This window comes from Aquarana catesbeiana, linkage group LG01 (genome assembly GCF_042186555.1).
Source record: "Aquarana catesbeiana isolate 2022-GZ linkage group LG01, ASM4218655v1, whole genome shotgun sequence".
NCBI classification, from domain to species: Eukaryota; Metazoa; Chordata; class Amphibia; order Anura; family Ranidae; genus Aquarana; species Aquarana catesbeiana.
Genome location: NC_133324.1, coordinates 509,292,979 through 509,317,624, shown reverse-complemented (window position 1 = coordinate 509,317,624; position 24,646 = coordinate 509,292,979). Strand labels below are relative to the sequence as shown.

At 42.9% G+C, this 24,646-nt stretch overlaps 1 protein-coding gene across 1 annotated transcript in view; it reads left to right on the top strand.

Moving 5' to 3' along the window:
• Window positions 1-24,646, top strand: part of LOC141103824 (guanine nucleotide-binding protein subunit alpha-11) — a 147,187-nt gene that overhangs the window by 109,603 nt on the left and 12,938 nt on the right. The window contains exons 5-6 of the mRNA XM_073593834.1: window positions 2,753-2,882; window positions 3,447-3,600. Coding sequence (XP_073449935.1) covers window positions 2,753-2,882; window positions 3,447-3,600 — 284 coding nt within the window. The remainder of the gene's footprint in view (window positions 1-2,752; window positions 2,883-3,446; window positions 3,601-24,646) is intronic.

Below are 24,646 nucleotides of genomic sequence, written 5' to 3'. Positions count from 1 at the left end.
TGTAATTGCATGCCCCTGTTACTGTGTACACCACCAGAAGTGTAGTAGAAACCGTACACCACAGAATGCACTGTAGATATGGGCTGCAATGGATGTAGAGAGTATGTGTTTGTGTGTGTGTGTATATATAATATATTAAAAATATATATATATATATATATATATATATATATATATATATATATATATATATATATATATATATATATATATATATACATACATATATAAACAAGGGGTCCCCTAGTTACAAACATCTGACTTACAAACGGAGAGAGACAACAGGAAGTGAGAGGAAATCTACCCCTAGGAAGGGAAATTCACTCCTGTAAGAGCTATTATGGGGAAAAGGTACCTCCACTGATGCTTTATCACCAAGGCTTGTTTCCACAACAACCCAAAATTTTCAAAATCTAATAGTCATTGGGACAGAAAGTGAGGTGAAATCTTCTGAACAGGGGCACACACAACAAAACAAATGTTACAGGGGTGTTTCCCTGTGCTATCCAAAAAGCTTAAAAATAGTTTTTTTGGCTGGAGCTACACTTAAATGTACCTGTTCCGACTTACAAACAGGTTCAACTTAAGAACAAACTAAGACCCCTTTCACACTGGGGCGGTTTGCAGGCGTTATTGCGTTAAAAATACCGCCTGCAAACCGCCCCAAAACAGCCTCCGCTGTTTGTTCAGTGTGAAAGCCGGGTTTTAACCCCCCGCTGGCGCTGTTTTTCCGGCCGACTCCCCCTACCGCCCCGGTGTGAAAGCAGCCTTACAGTCCCTAACTTGTTTGTAACCCAGGGACCCCCTGTATGTGTGTGTGTGTATGTATATATATATATATATATATATATATATATATATATATATATATATATATATATGTATGTATGTATGTATATATATATATATATATATATATATATATATATATATATATATATATATATGTGTGTGTGTGTGTGTGTGTGTATATATATATATATATATATATTTCTCTCAAATACACTGCCACTAACTGAATAACCTGCCTGCATAATCTAAATCAAGCTATCCCTCTGTCCACGCCAACAACACTACACACGGCCACCGTGTAAGCAGCCTTTATATAGTGTGGGGCGTCGACTTGGTCCCTCTGAGCCATGATAGGCCAATGGCTCTCTTAGCAGAGCGTGCTGTGATTGCCCAAAGCATGCCGGTCAGATGCATACTTTGGCCAATCATCCATACAGCAATGCACTGTGATCCCGCATTGCATTGTGGGGAGTTCCACAGCTCTCAGATTTTCCTCGAACGCCCCACAATGTTTGCTGTTCGGCAAATGGGCAAACACCCGATGTAAGAGTCGAACTTATGTTCGACCTGAACATTGAGCTAATCCCTAATAATATCCTTCTGGTGAGTGTATATTGGTGAAGGACGAGCACTGGAGACACATTACGTTTTCATTTTGCTGCACTAGGAAGTGCCACTTGAAGAGGAATTTTCGTGGACATTTTGATGTATGTGGATATCGTTTTATATAATTTTTTTTTTTTTTAAATGGAGACTAACACATTTATGGTGTTTATTAGTATTTATAAATATGTTTTCACACTTATTAAAGTGGTTTGTAAACCAACCGAACAAAAAACAACAAAAACCTGTAATACTTACCTTAGATCGAAGCCCCCGCAGCGGTCCTGGCACACTGCTCTGGCCGGCGACATCTCTCCTGGATTTTTTTTCCTGGTATCGCGGGCTGCGGCTCTGTGATTGGCCAGAGCCGCAATGACGTGCGCGGGAGCTGCCGGTAACTGCACACTAACTGAAGCAACAGCACGAAAGAGCCGTTGCTTCAGTGCCCATATGCCGATGACGTTGGCACATGCTTTTACAGTGGATATCTCCTAAACCTGCACATATCCAGGGTAGCTACAGTTAAGCCTTGTTATAGGCTTATCTGTAGTGAAAAGTGGTCTGTAAGGGTTTACAACCACTTTAAAGCGGTAGTAAACTCTCCAAAAGATAAATGACTTAAACAATATTAGTATCAAAATATTTATTTACAATAAAATGGACACCAAGAGTATGGCCAAAAATCGTTCTTGCTATCAAACATCCTTATATTCGAAACGCTGCTGCTCTATATTAGCTGGCACCATATCAACTCTGGTTTTCTGCGTCTGTCTTCTAATTTACTTCCGTACGCAATAGCTTTTCCTCTCCATAATCCCATGCATGCACAGTAATAGCCCTCAACCCTGTGACGTGAGTCACAAGGTGTCCACAATCCTCTTCTCAATGAGGAAGAAGTAAAAGAAAGTATCGCTGGATGTCGGGGCTGACGTCGACACTAGGAAATGACGCAGCCTCGGCATAGTCCCTGCATTTTTTCAGCAAGGTCTATGCTTGCTTGAAAATTGGGACATACGGCGCATGCACGGGTGACGACATTAGACAGAAATATACAGATTACTCGCAAGGCAAGCAGGTAAGGAGACATTCTTCTAGCATAACTAATTTTATAACCTGCAATTCTCCTTGTAAAGAAAAGTCGTTGGAATGGGTATACAACCCCTTTAAATAAAGTTTTAGGTGATTTATAAGGTTTTGTAATACTTATGATTGTATTTATGCTCCGCACATTGTTTTGATTTTTGACTGGGTACTAGGTTGGTCACTTTTTTATGCTAGCAGCTCCACCTCCTAAGCACTCACTGGCTTTTACTATATTCTTAGGTATATTTATTTATTATTATTATCTCTTTAACAGAATGGTTGATGTAGGAGGTCAAAGATCTGAGCGGAGGAAGTGGATACACTGCTTTGAGAATGTTACATCCATAATGTTCCTAGTTGCCCTTAGTGAATATGACCAGGTTCTTGTGGAGTCTGATAATGAGGTGGGTATCCTAACTTTTTGGCTTCCGAATTCTTTCGAAAGGACCACACATGGCAGGATGCCAATGCTCCTAGTTGCAAATCAGTGCTTTAGGCTGGGTTTACATATGTGTGGTTTCCATTCAGCTGGCTGAAAAACGCACAGGACCCCTTTTTCATTTGCACTGCAATCGGTCCGCATGTATGTGGACCAGCTTCATTGAAAGTTGGTCTGGTTCACGTTATGCAAATCGGATGTCGTTCAAAATAAATGCAATTTGCGTAACTCCGAACCGAGCCTTAGCGTTTTTTAAAAACAAAATTGATATTTGGTATGATTTAGATGCCTGGTGTTTTGACTTTTCACCACTGATATTTTGCATCCAACCTTTGCTGGGCTTTGTGCTTTCTCCACTTACCCCCAGCATTTTGCACTGCATGACCTTGTATATCTTTTTTTTTTTTTTTTCTCCTAACATCAAAAACTGAACCATTGAAATCCAGCCTCCTTACTTTATCTGATTCATATGGGATCTCTGCTCAAACAGAAAAACTTCATGGTGGTTTTATTTGTATTTTCTTTGTAGAACCGGATGGAGGAGAGCAAGGCTCTTTTTAGAACGATTATCACATATCCCTGGTTCCAGAATTCTTCAGTAATCTTGTTCCTCAATAAGAAGGACCTTCTTGAAGACAAGATCATGTACTCTCACCTTGTAGATTACTTTCCTGAGTTTGATGGTAAGTATTATGTGAAAAAACTTGCCTTTTTCAGCAGGTCAACATAAAACATTCTAAGTACTAGAAAGATTACACCAGGGTACTTTTTCTCCATTAGGCTTAATCTGTGTCAGCTTTGAACTTTTGACTCTTACATGACTCTTGCAGGGCTGGCATTACAAACTGCCTGCAAGTGCCTTAACATGTATTCGTAGTTTTGGAGTGTATGCAGAGCCTGATGACATCCTCCAGCTTTTCTGTGACTTTTTGTAACTGATGTTTACCCATAGGTTTCTATAGTTTTGAAATCACAGTAATCGCACGGAAATCAAAGTATGCCGATCAGATGTTCAGAATCTCTTCACCACATTCTTGTCCTGTGTCGGTACATAGGTCAGATAGGTGGCGTACAGACAGTTGGGATATTGGGTATCAGGAGGAAGTCAGTAATGGTAGCCTGTGTATTTTTCCCATTACAGGACTATTTTAGGGCAGGGTTATCAGACTGGTATTTTTGGGACCTCGTACAACCCTCAGTATTTTAAGTTTGAAGATAGCTTTACTATTATTGAAGTTGCCCTCAGGTGGGGGTTACCAAAGTGGAAGATGTCCTTCAAATTGTAAGAGGCCCTAGCTGCTGTCCAGCTAATAACTGCAACAGCTTACATAATTTTTATGTGCAAATTTACTCAATTTTACAATGTAATGTTTCTAAGACAAAACAGGTGTAGCCTTCGCTGCAGACAAATTTTGATCCCTGGCATGGTCCACCAATTTTGAGTTTGACATGCCTGTTTTAATGGTTAAGGCAGTATTTAACCACTTCAGCCCCGGAAGAATTTACCCCCTTCCTGACTGGGCCATTTTTTGCGATACAGCACTGCGTTGTTTTAACTGACAATTGCGCAGTCCTGCGACGCTATACCCAAACTAAATTGTCCTTTTTTTCCCACAAATAGAGCTTTCTTTTGGTGGTATTTGATCACCTCTGCATTTTTTATTTTTAGCGCTATGAACAAAAGATTCAGAGAATTTTGAAAAAAACAATTTTTTTTTTACTCTAATATCCCAATTTTTTTTTTTTAAAAACAAATTTCTTCATCAGTGTAAGTCAATATAAACTCTTCTACATATTTTTGGTTAAAAAAAAATCGCAATAAGCCTATATTGATTCGTTTGCGCTAAAGTTAGTGTCTACAAACTATGGGAAAGATTTATGGCATTTTTATTTTTTTTAAACTAGTAATGGTGGGGATATAGCTGTACTGCTGTATTGCGACATTGTGGCGAACAGATCGGACACTTTTGACACATTTTTGGGACCATTGACATTTATACAGCGATCAGTGCTATAAATATGCACTGATTACTGTGTAAATGTCACTGGCAGGGAAGGGGTTAACACTATGGGTCGATCAAGGGGTTAAATGTGTTCCCTCGTGAGTGATTCTAACTGTATGGGGATGTGACTGACTGGGGGAGGAGACAGATCGTCTGTTCCTACTTAGTAGGAACACACAATCAGTCTCCTGTCCCATGACAGAACCGGGAATGCGTGTGTGTTTACACACACGCTCAGCGGGCCTGCTATGGCTCTTAAAGGGGTTTGCGCAGTGGTGCCATTCTGCCGCCGTATATGTATGTGAGGTGGTTGGAAAGTGGTTAAAGCTGAACTCCAAACAAAGCAAAAAAATAACTCTCTCCAGCACCCTCTCTATGGGCAGAGCAATGCAGTTAAATGATCCATTTCCTTTTGAGGGGATATTCCTCTGTATATTTTCTGTGACGTCGTCATAGGGCCCCTCAGAGTTTCCTCAGCAGGGGCTGCCAGAGGGAGGATCTGCAGGGTGGTTCTGTGTGTGGGTTTGTGGGCAGTTAGAGGGTAGTAAGGAACCTGTCACCCCTATATCCAAGTAAAATCAGCTAGTAATGTAATGGTACCAGAGACTGACCACACTCTCCCCATCACTAAATAGTAAATTATATACGTGTTACACATTTTAATAACAGACCAATCATGAACAGAATTTTTTTTTCGAAACTGAAGTTTTACTGCTATGATTAGGATTTCTGTTGCTGTATCTTCTCAGAGCTCCAGGACCATTGACTAAATTACTGAGCAAGGATTGAGGCTCAGGGAAGCAAGCAGCAAGAGGAACAGCAGAGCAGATACCAAGTCTGCTCCATTGAAGCCTCACCCACTGTACCCAGAGCTCCCATGCAGCTGATCAGTAGATCTAATTAAAGGGGGATAGAGAGAGAGACAGCAGAGCAGACACCAAGTCTGCTCTACTACAGCATCTTACTTTGCTGTCCATGTCATGAGCTCCTAGCCAGGAGGTGCAGGTTGTTGATCAGTGGTTTAGCAGAAGTACTCCACCGTAGACAGATAGGAGGTCTGCTGCATTGAAGCCTTATACTCTGCTGCCAATTTTCAGAGATCCTAGATACTGATCCGTGGATTAAAGTTCAGGGGTGCAGAGAATGGCACAGCAGACAGCAAGTCAGCTCCACTAACGTTTTACACCATTGTGCATTTTCTTCCACACAAGAGCTGCAGGACACTGTTTAGTGGATTAAGTCTCAGGGACAGCGCAAGACAGAGAGGCATAGTAAACTGTATCAGCAGCTAGTATCTTCCTGCTTCCATTATGACGTCCGAGCTGCTTAGAATCGCTGGGTGGGCAGTGAGGAGACCAGTCACCCAGCACATAGATGGCACACTGCGAATACTGGTCTCCACAACAGGAAATAGCAGCCAACAGCTAGCCTGAAGAAGTTTTGAAGATAATTTATATCAGTAAGCCTCATTCTCTTGTAAACTATCTGAAGGTAAGCTTGCTGCTACACTATTGCATGTTATTTATGCTTTAAGGAATTTGTGAAAAAGTAAATAGGCCCCATAGAAATGTACTTTTTTAGCTTTTTTGAACAGGCAACTATTTGGTCACTGTTCAAACTGTGCCTACATATAAGGTGATATACTTGAACAAACCACACATAATTTCCATTCTCATAATCAAAATGAACAAAACTGCAGATTTGTCACGTGAAAAAAATTGTCACGCCAGCGGACACCCGCCAGCATCTAATTCGGTCCGCTAAAAACAGACAGATGAGGATCCCCATCCATCCAACGGATGGGATCATAGTCGGATGGAAACCGACAAGCAGTCAGTTTCCATCCGACAGTCTCATAGAGAAGCATGGTGATCAGCATACAGATCCCTTGTTGAGCAGGTGGATCTGCTTGGCAGAGTCTGCCCCATCTGCAAGGGGCCTTAGGGAGTGTGCAAGTGGGACATGTCTAATTTAAGCAACCAATATCTAAAGTCTGGTGTTTTCTCTACTATTGATGTGTGGTGCGTTGTTATGCTCAATATCAATGGAGTTCTCTGAGGCGCACAGAAGCTTTTGGGTGCCTGGAAGTATTTACTGAGATCACTGAGTTGATTTAAAATCGATCTATCCACTATAAGGAAAATGAAACTATAAATGAGGGAGATTTGTCCTGGGCTCCTTGGCCTACCAAATTCAGACCAAGAGCTGTCTTTTTGATGCTAAAAGAAATCTTCCAGATATGCAGGTAACTTTTAACAGTTGGTGTCAAACTGCATGCATCTACAATTAGAGATGGCATAATTTTATCCTATATGGGAAGTGTGCCAGCAAAAAAATGCTGTTCAAAAATTATATTAGAGCAAGATTATAGTTTGTCAATGAACATACAGGCAATGACTAGGCCTTCTGGAACAATGTGCTATGGCTTAATGAATCCAGGATAGAGATGTTTGGCAAAAGGAACAATTGACATATTTGGCTCAAACCAAAGACAGTATTTCAGGAGAAGAACCCCATACAGACTATGAAGCATGGTGGTATAAACGTTATAGGTTGGGGTTACCGCCTTGGCAGCGTGCAGCCATTAAATCAACAATGCATTCTGTATCGTATTAAAGTGCGAGAGTGTGAGGCTATCTGCCACAAGTTGAAGTTGATCTGGAACTGGATTTTGCATCACAATAATGATCTGAAGCACAGAAAATGGCCTAGTCAAATCCCTGAAATGTTTTTTGAGGAATAGGCAGTTATGCAAAGAAACCTTCAAACGTCTTGCAACTGAAGGAATTTTGCATGAAGAGGTGGTCACATTTTTCAGAGTTGATTTGAGATCAATGGGCAGTTATGCAAAACATCTACAAGGAGTCATTTCTGGTAAAGGGACAATACTAGTTTCTGAGACCAAAGTACTTGTGTTTTCCACAACACAGATACATCTGTTGATATTTTATAACGGAAAAGGCATTTTTTACTTTGTGTTGGGGCGCTTTCACACTGATGTGGTTCAGTTTCTCTGCAGCTTAGTGTACTTTTTCATGCTGGTTACCTGCTTTTTGCGTAGACTTATTAGATCAGGCAGCTTTGATGTGTTCTGAAAGCGCACCAAAAGTCCTGCATGCAGGAACTTTTGGTCTGCTTTCAGAAAATGAACCAAAACCACACAATGTTATAGAAGCCGCAAAGCGTAGGTTACTTGCATGAAAACCACAGGTACACTGCGCTGCACCCACGCTGCAGAAAAAACGCACCGCATCAGCGTGAAAGCCCCCTTATTAAGCATATAACCTTTATATGCAGGCAGTATTTAAATAAAGATATAATGTTCGGCAATTTGAATATGTTGGAAAAGTCAGCAATTTCCATCAGATATACTTTCCACATGACTGTAATTGGGCCATTTTCATACCAGCAATAAGGTAAAGTATTTGTGTAACTCATAATCACTGGTAGATTCCAGAGCTCCTTGCATTGCCATTTATAGTCATTTCGATTCCACCCTCAGGATTTCAATTGTGCTTTAGAAATCTTGTTAAGACATGGAGCTATTGTAGTTTATTACAACAAACCCCCCCCCCCTTCCTTATTTGTATAGATTTAATAGTTAAACACAGCCAATACCTGTATGGCTGCTTTTTGTAGATTCTCTGTTTTTTTGCATTGCAAAACTGGAACCGGCATTCCTACATTGGTCCCATGCCATTGGGTGTAAAGTTTGCTAAAAACACACATCTTTCTGAGAACGAGAAGCGCACAACCTGCTTGTGCTCACTTGCAATGTCAGGTTCCACTGAACCCCTTCTCCTCAATTCAGCCTACCACAGTATACATTTTCAAAGAAAGGGAAACAGTCCTTAAATGATCAGATTTGCAATAATAGATGCTGGATATGCTCACAGACTTAGATTAAGTACTAAATGTCTGACCTTCATCTGCAGTGCTTGAACCAGTTGCATCACCTGAATTTCCGGTGTAAAGGCTTAAGTGATGTGACCAGAAGTGGGAGCAGGTACCTACTAAGATTAGGTTCCCGCTCCCAAATGCCCAAAAGCATTCGGGGGGGGGGGGGTGGACATAAAGTGGAACTTCCCTTTTAGGGTGCAGTTCTGTTAAAGTGCACCTGTGCCCAGACTATGGACATTTAACCACTTGGCCACTGGGCACTTAAACGCCCTTAATAACCAGACCAATTTTCAGCTTTTGGTGCTCTCACATTTTGAATGACAATTACTCAGTCATGCAACACTGTATAAAATTTTTGTCCTTTTTTCACACAAATAGAGCTTTCTTTTGGTGGTATTGGTATTTAATCACCGCTGGGTTCTTTATTTTTTGAGCTCTAAAATAAAAAAAAAATTCCGAAAAATTTGTAAAAACATGCATTTTTCTTTGTTTCTGTTATAAAATTCTGTAAATTAGTAATTTTTTTTCATATATTTTGGCCAAAATTTATACCACTACATATCTTTGGTAAAAATAACCCAAATCGGTGGATATTATTTGGTCTTTGTGAAAGTTAGAGTCCAAAAGCTATGGTGCCAATATCTGAAAATTGATCACACCTGAAGTACTGACAGCCTATCTAATTTCTTGAGACCCTAACATGCCAGGAAAGTACAAGTACCCCCCAAATGACCCCTTTTTGGAAAGAAGACATTCCAAGGTATTTAGAAAGATGCATGGTGAGTTTTTTGAAGTTGTCATTTTTTTCCCACAATTCTTTGCAAAATCAAGTTTTTTTTTTTTTTTTTCCTTCACAAAATTGTCATATTAGCAGGTTATTTCTCACACACAGCATATGCATACCACAAATTACACCATAAAACACATTCTGCTATTACTCCCGAGTATGGCGATACCACATGTGTGAGACTTTTACACAGCGTGGCCACATACAGAGACCCAACATGCAGGGAGCACCTTCAGGGGTTCTGGAGCACCCAGGCCAATTCTGACATTTCTCTCCTACATGTAAAAATCATCAATTATTTGCTAGAAAATTACATAGAACCCCAAAACATTATTTTTTTTTTTTTTTAGCAAAGACCCTAGAGAATACAATGGCGGTCATTGCAACTTTTTATCTCGCATGGTATTTGCGCCGCAATTTTTCGAACGCGTTTTTTCTGGAAAAAAAAAAGTTTTGTGCTTTAAAAAAAACAAAACAGTAAAGTTAGCCCAATGTTTTTGCATAATGTGAATGATGAAGTTACGCCAAGTAAATAGATACCCAACATGTCACCTTTTCAAAATTGCACACGCTTGTGGAATGGCGCCAAACTTCGCTACTTAAAAATCCCCATAGGCCACGCTTTAAACATTTTTACTGGTTACATGTTTTGAGTTACAGAGGAGGTCTAGGGCCAAAATTATTGCCCTCGCTCTACCGATTGCAGCGATACCTCACATGTGTGGTTTGAACACCGTTTTCATATGTGGGCGGGACTTGCGTATGCGTTCGCTTCTGCATGCGAGCACACAGGGACAGGGGCGCTTTTAAAAAAAAAATGTTATTTATTTTTTTTAATTGTTCATTTTACTTTATTTTAGTTTGACGCTTTTTTCCCCCCAAAAACTTTTATTCCTATTACAAGGAATGTAAACATCTCTTAAAATAGGAATATGGCATGACAGGTCCTCTTTACCATGAGATATGGAGTCAATAAGACCCCACATCTCACCTCTAGGCTGGGAAGCCTGAAATTAAAAAAAAAAAAAAAAGATCCTGGCTTCGATAGTAGCGGTGAGTCGGTAGAAGCACCGGCGGGAGGGGGGGGGGGGTGTCCCCTCTCGCCTCCCGTAAGAACGATCAAGCAGTGGAACAGCCGCTATGATAATTCTTATGGTGTAGGGAATCGCTGGCTGAAAAAGCTGATATCTGAATGATGCCTGTAGCTGCACCCATCATTCAGATATCCCCGCACAAATTCAAGGACATCGTATGATGGGGAGTGGTTAAAACATTTTTTTTTTTTTTTTTTTTTTTTTTTTAACACAAAGTTGTCCATTTATACAATATTTCTAACACATAGCATGTACATACCAAAAATGACACCCCACAGCCTGGCCACATACAGAGGCTGGGTATTGCGGGGTATTGCAGAGTAGCGCTGCTGCCATCCGATCCCTCCTCCTCTCCGCTCACACTGTACCGATTGGTACAGAGAGGAGAGGAACCGGCGTCATGAGATGACACCAGTTTGTTTACATGTGATCGCTCCGTCATTTGACGGAGCGATCACATGGTAAACGGCCGCGATTAGCGGCCATTTACCGGGTTCCGTCATGCGCTGGGTCCTCTGGACCCGGCGGTCAAGGATGTTCTCGGGTGCGCGCCCCAGGGGGCGCGCAAGAGCAGAATTCTGGGAGGACGTCACTGTACACCCTCCCAGTGTTGAGCAACCGCCCTGTAGCCTTCATTCAGCTATGGACCGGTTGATAAGTGGTTAAATTATTTATGAATTATGAACAAGCAGTAAGGCCTCTTTCACACGAGGGATCCGTATGTCCGTTTTTCATCCTTCCGTTTTTGAATGAAAAACGGACATACATGTATCCCTATGGAGCGTCGGATGTCAGCGGTGACATGTCCGCTGACATCCGACCCGCTCCGATCCGAAAAGTGTAACGGAGGAAAACCATACTTTTCCATCCGTTATCGGATCGGGTGACGACGGACACTAACGGTCCGTCATCACCTGATCCCCCATAGGGGAGAGCGGCGCTCTGACAGGTCCGTCGCTGCACAGTGTGCAGCGATGGACCTGTCATCTTCCTGCTCAGTGGGGATCGGCGGAGCTTTTTATTTATATATTTATATATATATATATATATATATATATATATATATATATATATATATATATATATATATATATATATATATATATATAGTGGAGTGACTTGCTGACATCACTGATCCGCCCCGTGTGAAAGAACCCTTAAAGAGGCATTAAAACAAGTCACACCTGACTTCTAGCTGCTCTTACTGTAAAGTTATTTTCTCCTAAAGATTCTTAAAGACCACAACAAATACTCTAGAGCCATTTTCAGCTCTTTTCTAACGGCTTAGAAACAACTGTTGATTGTTTAATATAGAGGGATGGTAGCTTGCTAGAATCTGCTCTTATAGAAAAAAAGTGGAATTTATTACCTACAGTACACCCCTCACATTTTTGTAAATATTGACAACACTAAAGAAATTACACTTTGCTACAATGTAAAGTAATGCGTGTACAGCTTGTATAACCGTGCAAATTTGCTGTCCCCTTAAAATAACACACAGCTATTTGTGCCTAAAATGCTGGCAATAAAAGTGAGTACACTCCTAAGCGAAAACGTCCAAATTGGGCCCAAAGTGTCAATATTTTGTGTGGCCACCATTATTTTCAAGCACTGCCTTAGCCCTCTTGTGCATGGCGTTCCCCAGAGCGTCACAGGATGCCACTGGATTCCTCTTCCACTCCTTCGTGATGACATTACAGAGCTGGTGGATGTTGGAGACCTTGGGCTCCTCCACCTTCCGTTTGAGGATGCCCCACATATTCTCAATAGGGTTTACGTCTGGAGACATGCTGGGCCAGTCCATCTTTAGCATCAGCTTCTTTAGTAAGGCAGTGGTGGTCTTGTAGGTGTGTTTGGGGTCGTTATGTTGGAATACTGCCCTGCGGCCCAGTCTCCGAAGAGGGAGGGGGATTATGCTCTGCTTCAGTATGTCACAGTACATGTTTGTTTGCATTCATGGTTCCATTATAACCCCTCCCACTCCCAGCATTCCCCATTTTCTGCTACTGTCCAAGGAGAAGAGGATGTCTTCTCACTGCTCTGATAGAAGCTACAAACTTTTCTTTTCATCAAGATTATTTTCTTCTAGCAAGTTTCTTCAGAAGCTGCAGAGCCACTGGTGCTCCAGTTTGAAGTTTTCTAGATCAGGTGACCCTTGGCATACCCTTGGAGGCTGTATCTGATCCCCTGCCACAATGAGGAAAATGTGAGGCCAGCCTGTAATGTGTAATCAAGCATTGGACTGCTTTGGTGCACCCGTCTGATGGAACCCTGTCCCTGCTGAGGACCCCTTTGGGGGTATGGCCACTGTATAGGTTAAAATCCTAAAGGTAGGGGCCTGTCAATTCCTCCCCACCCTACTGCCTGATGGGAGTCTGCAGGAGAAGATATCTATAGTAAGCCTGGGCCTTGCGCCCCTATGGGAGCCTGAGTATCATAGAGTTCAAAAGAACCGCGCTAATAAAACAATGATGAATCATTTTACAATATTAAATAATGCAGCAATACTATAAAGTGTCAATACAATTTTCTCCCTTTACGAATAAAAGTCCAAGTGCAAAAAATGTAATCCTTCCTCCTCAGAAATGTTTAAAGACAGCCGTGTAGATAGTGAACATCCATCACCATTGCAACATCCCAGCCGTGACACTATCGCATCAATAAGGAATGCAGCCTTACCAAATTCATAGGACTCTCCAATGAAAGAAGTCAGTGGAGCATATGGCCAAACACCCTGGCCAGGGTTGTCCCAAAGCTCTCCTACAGGACTCACTCGAGGACCATAGTGTGTTTACGCCGCATGGTTTAAACATGGATGTAGATGTAAAATATATATATATATATAATATATAATATATATATATATATATATATATATATATATATATATATATATATATATATATATATATATATATATATATATATATATATATAATTTTTTTTTCATAGGATATGGTTTTCTCCTTTTTCTTTCCTCTTATTCCTCCCCTCTTTATATTTTTCTTAGCAGGCCCTCCCTTTTTTGGGGGGATGAATGTATGTTTTATGTGTTTGTTTGGTTTTTTTTTAATGTTTTTGATATTTCATAGTAATTTTCGGTATGATTCATTTATTACTAAGGGTATGAATTTTGAATTGTGGTAAATGTAGGTAGCTATGCACCATTTTTATTCTATATTTTTCAATATGCATTTATTATATTTGAATCATGTAAGAGTGTGATCATTTTTTTTTTCTTTTTTTTTTTTTTTTTTTTGTGAGCAGGCATTCTATTGATATCTAGTTTATTAATTTTAAAACAAACCAATATTTACCTTGGCAATGGGCATTTTATTTTTGTCCACTAGATCGCCTTAATACGATCATGTCATACGGTGTCTCCATGTGAAGGTTTAAAGCCAATTTCTGGGTTTGCAAAGGTTTAGTTGCTAGTGGAGTGTAATGGACGCCCTATGTGCTGTTACCGATGTAGATAGAAATTTTATTCCACCACTTTAGTTAGTTTGGGTTCTTTGTGTCCTTTTCGAGTTCTTAGTGAATTATATAATGAAATGGCTTTCATATCGAGTTCTGAATAAACTGTTTTTTTTTAGATATTTCCTGGTCTGTAATAACAGGGGCTGAGGCTTGGTTGCCGCTCCGAATGAGACCAGCCTGTGGCTCAGAGCGAGGTTTGGTTACACAACCTGTGTATGTGTGTGTATGTATATATATATATATATATATATATATATATATATATATATATATATATATATATATGTGTGTGTGTATATATATATATATATATATATATATATATATATATATATATATATATATATATATATATATATATATATATATAAATATATATATATATCACACACACACACACACGGCCATGGCACCCGTGCCCCAGACAATGTCACGTGTGACAAAACACATAGGGTGGAGTGACTTGCTGACATTGCGTGTTCCCGGAAATGCGGGACATTTCTTGCTGTGAGCCGGCCGCCGAGATTTTTAAGCATTACATGGTGTTCATTGATGTAAGTGCAACCTTAATCTTTTTAATAAAGCAAACAACAAAGGTTTTACATTTATGTGGAGTTTTCCCTTTTTATGTCCTTATGTTTCCGGTGGGATGTTCTTGAGATGACCAATACAGTCCACACTCCCGTCTTCAAATGAATCCTTTAGGAGAGCTTTGGGAAAACCCTGGCTTCAGGGTGTTTGGCCATATGCTCTACTGACTTCTCTTTCATTAAAGGGTCCTATACATTTGGTAAGCCTGCATTCCTTATTGAGGTGGTGGTGTCAAGGCTGGGATGTTGTAATGGTGGAGGTTCGCTATCTACATGACTAGGCTATCTTTGAACATTTCTAAAGAGGATTACATTTTTGCACATTCATTTTGCACTTTATTCTAAATATTGTTCTATTTGCACCTGGACTTTTTTTGCACAGTTATTCTTTGAAGAGAGAAAATTGTATGGATACTTTATAGTATCATTGCATTATTTAATATTGTAAAATTATTTTTATTATCATGGTTTTACTAGCATGGCTCTTTTGATATCTTATTTGTATTTGCTCTGTGTTAATATCTCACAGTAGAGCCCCACTGCTCATATCATTAATGAATTGTGGAGTTTCTAAGTGCAGTTTTATTGGTTAGATTATATCATAGAGGTCGCCTTTCAGATCCTCCAAAAGGGGTCAACTCGGAGCCAGCCCCGACTGTTTGTGGCAGGATCTGAAAGCTGTGAACATTTTTTTTTTGTTTTATTTGGTGCCATTCCCTTGGCCTGGATGCCCCACTGTGTGTTTTTTTTTTTTTTTTTTTTTTTTTCCCCTTTTAGGTTTAAATGTCTTTTTCTCCACCACCACCATCATTAATCAGATGCAAGGTCTCCTGTGAATCTAGTGACAAACACTTTTGTCCGTTAAACCCTCCTGCCCCCGTAGACTGGTCTGTGAGTACCCTTAGCAGGATTCCTACACATACACACATTGTGGATCACAGGCACAAGGGCAGGGGCTATCTGGTGTGACCAAATTTCAATCTGCTTGTTTTCCTGGGGGAGGAGTGGGGACCCATTAAACCCTTCACCCCTTCAGGGGTTAAACTCTCCTTTAGTATTGTCCAGAGAGGATTTCTCCACTATTATGTCGGAGTTCACAGTATCAGGGGAAGTATCACAGCCATGCTAGCTGTCCATGCTAGCTTGCGCATTTCGTCCTCTGATTTTCCTGAGGCTGCAGCTGCTTCTGCACAATCAGACAATGAGGAGAATTGTACCTTATCCTCGAACTTGGGACTCGCAATAGTTCACAATATTATGTCAGTCTTTAGTGAAGCAGTCTGCACATTTCTAGATCCAGAGCCTGCATCAGCTACTCCAAAATGGATTAGACAAACAAATAGGTAGTGGCGCTGCTAAATAGTATGAGATTTAATACATTAGTCCATCAATAAGTCTTTGAAGTGGATACTCAGTATATGTGGAGTGAGAGAGATGAAGAGAGGAGACCTGTATAGATTACTTTAGCAGTCCAAAACAACCTTGGCAGCCTTTGAGGGGGGAAGTTGAAAGCAGACTCCAGATATGCAAATGAGAAGAGAAACACAGGTGCCTCTAGGTTAGAACTGTAAACATTTTAGTGAGATACAGGTGCATTATCCACTTATGTGGAGGCTAAGGAAGTAAGGCACGAGTCCATCCACACTGGCGTGATGTTCACTGAAGAGCTGCGTTCTGAACAGCTGATTTTTCTGCCTGTGGGTGAGAAATCCTAGCCAGCAGGATCTCTGGGACCACGGCGATGAAACCAAGGCTTGGATCAGGCCGATGGTGAGGGCTGGAATGCGGCGCCGGGCGTTATGACGTCACTGGTGGGTTGCAACTCTGTTTCGGAGCATGAGCACTGGTAGATGGAACACGGGGCGCGCTCCTTTGTGAGATCCGAAAGATCCTGCTGGCTAGGATTTCTCCCCCACAGGCAGAAAAATGAGCTGTTCAGAATGCCGCTCTGCAGTGAACGCCACGCCAATGTGGATGGACTCGTGCCTTACTTCCTTAACCTCCATTTAATAATGTACCAATGGATAATGCAGCTGTATCTCATTAAAATGTCCCCCAGGTGAAAGAGGGCTTCTGCCCCATAAACAAAAACAGAAGAAAGAGAGCGCCTGGGTCAGTGCGATAGTAAAAACAAGTAACACTTTTTATTCAGATACACTTACATAAAAGTATCTCGGAAGCGGCACACGGGGTGGATGTGGATCACCAATCAAGCAGCCAGCCATCACAAGGGATGAGAAGACTGCTGTGGAGGAATATAACCGGTGACATCTCCAGCTCTTACACCTGCTCTCGCAAGCTAGCAAGAGACCAAATCAGGACAGGGGCGGTCGCAACGTGTTTCTGAAGCGCCGCCTCCTTCAGGCAAACCCACCCCCTCTATAGGGAAAAAATGTATAGTCTGGACGGAATCAAATAAACAGCCAATCAGCAGAGACTAGGCGTGGCTAGTCGCCCAATGAACAGGGCAATAATGCCCGGCTTTTATAGCTGTGATCCCATTTCCAACGTGTATAACTGTCATAGCACGGGACCAATGTACCTATAGCACAGCAGGCAACAAGCTAAAAAGTATATAAAACAGAATAAAGGAAAATGTGCATGATTACAGAATATCCTTAAATTATAAACATTTAATCTGATCCTAGTGAACAGCTGCATACTAACACATCTGTGATAGTATTTTATAATTATAAAAAATGAAAATTCTAAATTCCTCAAGATACACACCAGGTAATAATTCCTACTATCCGCATATCTAAAGGGCGATGGATATATACACAGACTAAATTTAAAAATCAGAACAAATATAAAATAGATAACTGAAGAAAAAAAATGGGGTGGGGGGGGGGGGGGGGCAGACAGTATAATTTTTTTTTTTTCCCTTTAGAGGGGGCGGGTTTGCCTGAAGGAGGCGGTGCCTCAGAAACACATTGTGACCTGCCCCTGTCCTTATTACTTATTTCTCCAAGCGTCTTCCAGGACAGCCCATGAGACCTTGGGCTCCTCCTACCAGGACAGGAAACAGGACAGGCCCATGTCAGTTATTTGTGTTTCCTCCGGACGGGGGGTAACATGTTCATGGAACCTGCTCCCATAGACCTTATAAGCAGGGGCTTTGTATGGCTATTTTCTGGGGCATATCACTTACCTCTTCCTCTGCCAGAAGCAGCACACCGCTGGGGAGGTTGGCTGTGCTGCTGTTCCCTGTCCTCAGTGCCTGGAGAGGGCCAGGACCGGTGTGAGGTCGTGCCCCTAGCGCAGTGCATTGCACTATAGCTCAGCTGAGCTTCGGTTGTCCTTCCCTGCCGACAGCGTGGCTGATCTGAGCAGGGAATGGAGGAAGCCGCAGAGCATGAGGGGGCGGAGCTATTGCGCTCCAAGCTGGCCCACAGGAAGTGCCTGGAGAGGGTTACTTCCGGGGCATATGACCTCATCATCGGGCGCCGGAGACGAGGTTCCAGTCTTCATAAACGGCGCGAACAGAGAACGCTGGCTGCTGGTGTTTCTTGGTGTTAAGCAGCCAGGCTGTGGATGACCAAGAGGTGCAGAATGGATCCTCCTGCAGTACCTGCACAGGCAGCGGATGCAGTTCCCAACACCAGCACCTCACAGGTAAGCCTGGGGTGTTCTGTCACCACCTTGCTATCCCTGTGAGTGTTCCCTCCCCCTCCCCCCTCTGTAGTAGTGGGTGTAAGGGGACACATTTCCTCCCTCCTGCACGTGGTGTTATGGAGTGATTGGGTGGCTTTAATTACATTGTGGGTCATTTACTTTTGTCTTGCAGACCAAGACTCAGGACAAGGCCCAAGCGCAGCCACTTAAAAGGAAATGTGCGGTTTGCGCAAACAATTTGAGCTCCTCATGGAGCAAAGCAGTTTGTCGCACCTGTATAGAAGGCCTAGTAAAGGATGACCCGGTTGCCTCTTGCCAGAAGATGCTTACTTCTGTTAGGGATGAGCTTGCGTCCACCTTCAGTTCCTTTAGAACGCTTATTGACAAGCTCCAGACTCCAGCAGAGAGTCCGTCTTCACTGAAGGCGTCAGTAAGCACTCCGCAGCAGGCAGAGAGTGAGGACTCTGAGGTCAGATCTACCCGTTCTTCTCTGGAAGAATCGGGGTCAGATACAGAGCCCAGAGATAGAGAATCCACTCGAGGCTCAAGATTTAAGTTATCTGTTGAGGATGTAGATGACTTATTAAAGGCTATCTATACTACCCTTGAATTAAAAGAGGAAGAGGTTCAGTTATCCAAACATGATCTTATGTATAAAGGATTGCATAAGAGAAAATCAAGAGTTTTCCAGTTCATAGTTCTTTGGTTGATACTATTAAACTGGAATGGGATAATCCTGAGAGAAAACCATTCTTCTCTAGTAACCTAAAAAGGAGGTTTCCTTTTGATGAGGACACTGCGCAGCCATAGAATAAGAATCCCAAGTTAGACGCACCTCTTTCAAAGGTTTCAAAAAACTCGGACCTGGCGTTCGATGATATGGGTACGCTTAAGGATCCGATGGACAAGAGGGGGGATATCCTTCTCCACAGAGCCTGGGACTCAGCAGTTGGAAACCTGAAACCAGCTCTGGCTTCCACTTGTGTGGCTGGAAATCTGGAGGTTTGGTTGACTCAGATTGTCACATCTGTCAGCAGGTACCTCCAGAGAGCAAATTTTAAAGTCTTTTCCTCTCCTTTTTCAGGCAGTGGGTTTTTTGGCAGATTCTTCCGCTGAGTCGGTAAGAATGTCAGCCAGGACTTCGGCTCTAGTGAACTCGGCCAGGAGAAGCCTTTGGCTTAAGACCTGGTCAGGGGACTCGGCCTCCAAGTTGCGCCTTTGTGGCCTTCCTTTAACTGGCGATCGTTTATTTGGCCCAGGTCTACAGGAGGCACTGGAACGCACTGCTGATAAGAAAAAGGCGTTTCCAGAGAACAAGAGTTCAGATAGCCAGAAAATTTTTTTCGTGGCCAAAGCAGGCAACAGAGTCCTAGAGAAAAGGACAGCAGTCCGAAAAAGCATTGGACTGGGCACAAAGGCAGAGGCAAAGGGGGAGTGCTGTTTAACCCTCCTCAACAGCCCGCCAAGCCGCAGTGACTTGTGTTCCCCGGTGGGAGGGAGATTGAGGGCCTTCATCCCACAGTGGGCAGCAGTCACTCTGAGCCCCTTCGTCCTGGACCTAGTGACCAACGGGTACAGGCTGGAGTTTGTTCACCAACCACCAGAATGTTTGTTGGTCACATTTCCTCCACAAGATCGGGAGAAAGCGAGGGCTCTGGGTCTCCAGATCGGAGACTTATTAGATCAAAAAGTACTGATTCCTGTTCCTCGATCGGAGCAGGGCAAGGGATTCTATTCCCATGTATTTGTGGTCAGAAAGCCGGCAGGAAAGTTTTCGACTTATCCTGAATCTCCGGACCTTAAACAAGTCCATCAGATACAAGCATTTCCGTATGGAGACGGTTTTTACAATCAAAAACCTACTATACCCAAACTGCTTTATGGCCACGTTGGACTTAAGGGATGCTTATCTTCACATCCCTATCCATCCAGCCTTCCAAAAGTTTTTGAGATTGGCAGTGAAGACGGGTATGGGGACCCGACATTTTCAATTTCAGGCCCTCCCCTTCGGTCTTTCCTCAGCCCCACGCATCTTTACGAAGGTGTCTCTGAGACAGGTGTCGAGGGCAGTGGGTCTTATGACCTCATGTTTTCCCGCAGTACCATGGGCGAGACTCCGTCAGCGTCCGTTACAAAGGTTTCTTTTAAGAAACTGGGACGGGGACGTAAGGTCCCTGGAGTCAAGGATCTGGCTTCCTGACAGGATAAAAAGAAGCCTGTGGTGGTGGAGAGCTGGTCAGCACCTAGCAGGAGTTCTCCCATGGTCCTTTCCCATTTCCCGAAGGATTACCACGGATGCGAGTTCCTGGGGATGGGGGGCCCACCTCAGCAATGCAGTAGCACAAGGAGAGTGGTCCCCAGAGGAGGCAAGGGCCTCATTCAATCAAAGAGAGCTGCTTGCAGTCCAGAGAGCCCTCCAGTCTTTTCAGATGGAGATCAGGGGTCACAACCTCCAAATTCTGTCAGACAATATAGCGACAGTCGCGTATATCAACAAGCAGGGAGGCATGAGAAGCCGGAGGCTTCAGTCCATTGCCCAGGAGATCCTTTCATGGGCAGAGGGGAATCTAGCCTCTATTTCTGCTGTACACCTGAAGGGGACAAACAACTGCCTGGCAGATTATCTCATCCGTCACAGGATAGACCGAGACAACTGGTCCCTTCATCCCGAAGTCTTTGCAGACCTCACCAAGAGATGGGGTTATCCCGTAGCGGATTTGTTCGCAAACCAAAACAACCGCAAAACGGAGATATTCTTTTCCATGAACCCGGCAGACCAAGCCTTGGGGATCGATGCTCTGGCAAACCCGTGGCCTCCAGGCCTATGTTATGCCTTTCCGCCAATCAGACTGATTCCAGAAGTCCTCCGGAAGCTTCGGCTGGAAGAGACAGATCTTATTCTAATTGCCCCGTTTTGGCCATGGTTTTCCCTGCTACAGTCTCTGGTTTCAGAGCCTCCGTGGAGTCTTCCGAAAAGGGAAGACCTATTATTGCAGGGTCCAGTATCACACCCTCAGGTGGTTTCCTTAAACTTGACGGCCTGGTATCTGAAGAAAAGATACTGAGCGCCCAAGGGTTCTCTGACAAAGTAGTCAGGACTCTCGTTAATTGCAGGAAGCCGGTTACTAGAGCCATATATTCCAAAGTTTGGAAAAGGTTTAACTCATGGTTATCTGAAAATGATAGATTAACTCATGATATTCCGTCTATTTTGGAATTTTTCCAAGAGGGTGTCGACAAAGGTCTTTCTGTTAGTACCTTAAAGGTACAGGCGGCAGCTATTAGTGTATTCCTCCAGTTTTCTCTCCTGGAAAATCCCACTGTAGCCAGATTTTTCAAATCTATCTCTAGGGCCAGACCAGTAGTAGTGAGAAGTTGTCCAACGTGGGATCTGTCCCTAGTACTTCAAACTCTGGTAGAATTTCCGTTTGAACCTCTGGAAATTATGTCAGTTAAGTTACTTACATTAAAAACTGTGTTCCTTATAGCTGTTACCTCAGCTTGTAGGGTAAGTGAGTTGCAGGCCCTATCAATAAGGGAGCCCTTCCTCACAATTTTTGAGGATCGAGTTGTGTTACGAACCGATCCAGGTTTTTTGCCCAAGGTGGCAAGTACATTCCACCGATCTCAAAACATTGTATTGCCAACCTTTTGTAGTTCGCCACAGGGCGACTTAGAAAGAAAATTTAGTTTTCTAGATGTAAGAAGGATTCTCTTGGTCTATCTTGAGGTCACGAAGACCTTTAGGAAAACTGATGCCTTGTTTGTCCTCTTTTCTGGAGTTCACAAGGGAAATAGTGCATCTAAAGCCACATTGGCTAGATGGATAAAGCAAGCCATCTTGGAAGCTTACAAAATTAGGGAGGTCCCTACACCTTTTGTTACTGCGCACTCAACTAGAGCCTTGTCTATGTCTTGGGCTGAGAGGGCTGGTGCCTCACCGGAACAAATTTGCAGGGCTGCCACTTGGTCCAGTTACTCGACCTTCATTAAACATTATCGCCTGGATCTCCTATCAGCTCAGGAGCAGGCGTTTGGTTGTAAGGTCCTTCAGGCAGTTGTCCCTCCCTAGACTGGTAAGTTCTGGCTCATCGTCTCATGGGCTGTCCTGGAAGAGGCTTGGAGAAAAGCTGAGTTAGACTTACCGGTAACTCCTTTTCTGAGAGTCTTCCCGGACAGCCGGATTCGCACCCGGTATTGTCTGAAGTTATGTGTATTATGCATATGTTTTGCAGGGTCCTACGGTTCTTGAGAATACTGACATGGGCCTGGAGGACCGCCCTTTTATCTGGTGGGGGTGACGTGTTTCCTGTCCTGGTAGGAGGAGCCCAAGGTCTCATGGGCTGTCCTGGAAGACTCTCAGAAAAGGAGTTACCGGTAAGTCTAACTCAGCTTTTTTACTATCACACTGACCTAGGCACCCTCTTTCTGCTGTTTGTTTTGTGTCTGAGGAAATTCCCATTTCCTGCTGAGGAGCTGCCGGTTACTGTGTACGCTGTCCCCATCCACCTGTGGATCCATCCTATGGCCTTCTCCTTGATATTCCTTACTACTATGGACTGTATGGACTAATTCTTACCTAATTCGTTTTGAGTATATGGTTATTGATCCCTTTGTTCTGTGTGATATAATGCTTGTAGGCTTCTGCCCCATACTGTACCGAAAAGGTTCTCAACCCATTCCTCCAGGTACATAAATTCTCTCTGAAAACTGCCTGGTTGGTCGTTGCTTCTTATTATCTAAAAGACCAAAGTTCAGTTTGTTACTGTTGATATCAAGGATGCTATGGGATGGAAACTTGTATGTTCCCAAATTTCCATCACATCAACGCTACCTGCGTTTTACTGCGGGAATGCAACATTTCCATCTTATTGCCCTTCCCTTTGGCCTGTCCACTGTACCACAGGTCTTTGCAAAGGTGCTAGTCCCTGTTCTTGCTCAGCTTTGCTCTCAGGGCACCCCTGTAGTGTGTGACCTCTGGAAAAACCTCAGCTAGCATCCAGTGGACTCTTTAGACCCTGTAGAGGTTCTGGTGGTGCCTGAATTTATAAAAAATTCATGCAGGAACCTTATTGCTTGAAGTATCTCGCACACTCATAGATACCGTGCTGTCCAAAGTTTATACAGTGGCATCAGTTCTTCCTGAGCTATGATATGCCCCTCTAAAATATCTTCCTCATCTACTCCACAGGATTGAGAGGGCATTCCAGTGATATTCCTTATACCAAACTGGCCAATCAGGCTCCTGGCACAAGCTCTGCGAGCTTCCCAGATAGCTTGGATCTTCTGTACTGAAGCCAGTTTCCCACCCTACTTTTCAGTTGGCTTTAATGGCTTGGCTAATAAAGCCCAAGTACTGAAGGACAGAGGCCTGTCAGATTTCATCATCTCAACCCTGTTGAAAGCTAGGAAGTTGACTTCTTGCAAAGTCTACCATTGCACATGGAAAGAATATGTCTCCAGGAAGTTTTCCAACTTTTCTCCAATCTGGTTTGGAACCTCAAGTGACCTTTGGTACCATAAAGAGTCAGGTATCTCCCTTGGCATTTCTGTCCAGAAACTACTTGAAAACTACCAGAAAAACTTGCTTCTCATTCCCCTTGTGTACATCATTTCCCCCTGTACATGCCCTTATTCTGTGGGTTCTCAACCTGGTTTTGTAGTTACTCCAAAGGTGGCCTATCCTTTTCTGATCAGTCACTTCTGCAAGGTGAGATCCTGAGTTGGCAGTCTTAAAGTGGTTGTAAACCTCTGAAATGAACAAAGCATAGCCTCAGTCAATAGCGCCTAGTGTTGGGACCCGGCTGCTCTCTCCTTCTGTAATCTCCATGCATGACTCAGTTTTCTTTGACACCAGGGAATCCATGAAGATGTGCCCCCCCAGCACACAGCAGATGTGCATGTTTCCCATTGAAGGGTATATGTGTGTGCGGGGGGGGGGGGGTCCTTTTCCTTTCCCTCAAGCCTAAGATTACACCCACTGTGTGCTGCAGAGTGTCAGATCTTCAATCCCTGCCTTAGGAAAGCTGAGAAATGCCATATGCTCTGTGCACTTTGGAAAGCTAGCTGGATTTGACAGCTCATCATTCATGCTTATGACCACAAGAGTAAGGTGCCACCTTTCCCTGTCAAGATGCACTCTGCCAGATCAGTTTGTTTTTCTTGGGTTTTTGATCTCGATTTTGTAAGGCTCCCACCTGGTCTTCTGTTCACACTCAAATACATTTTACTATGTGAAACTTAAGGCCTCCAGCTTCAGT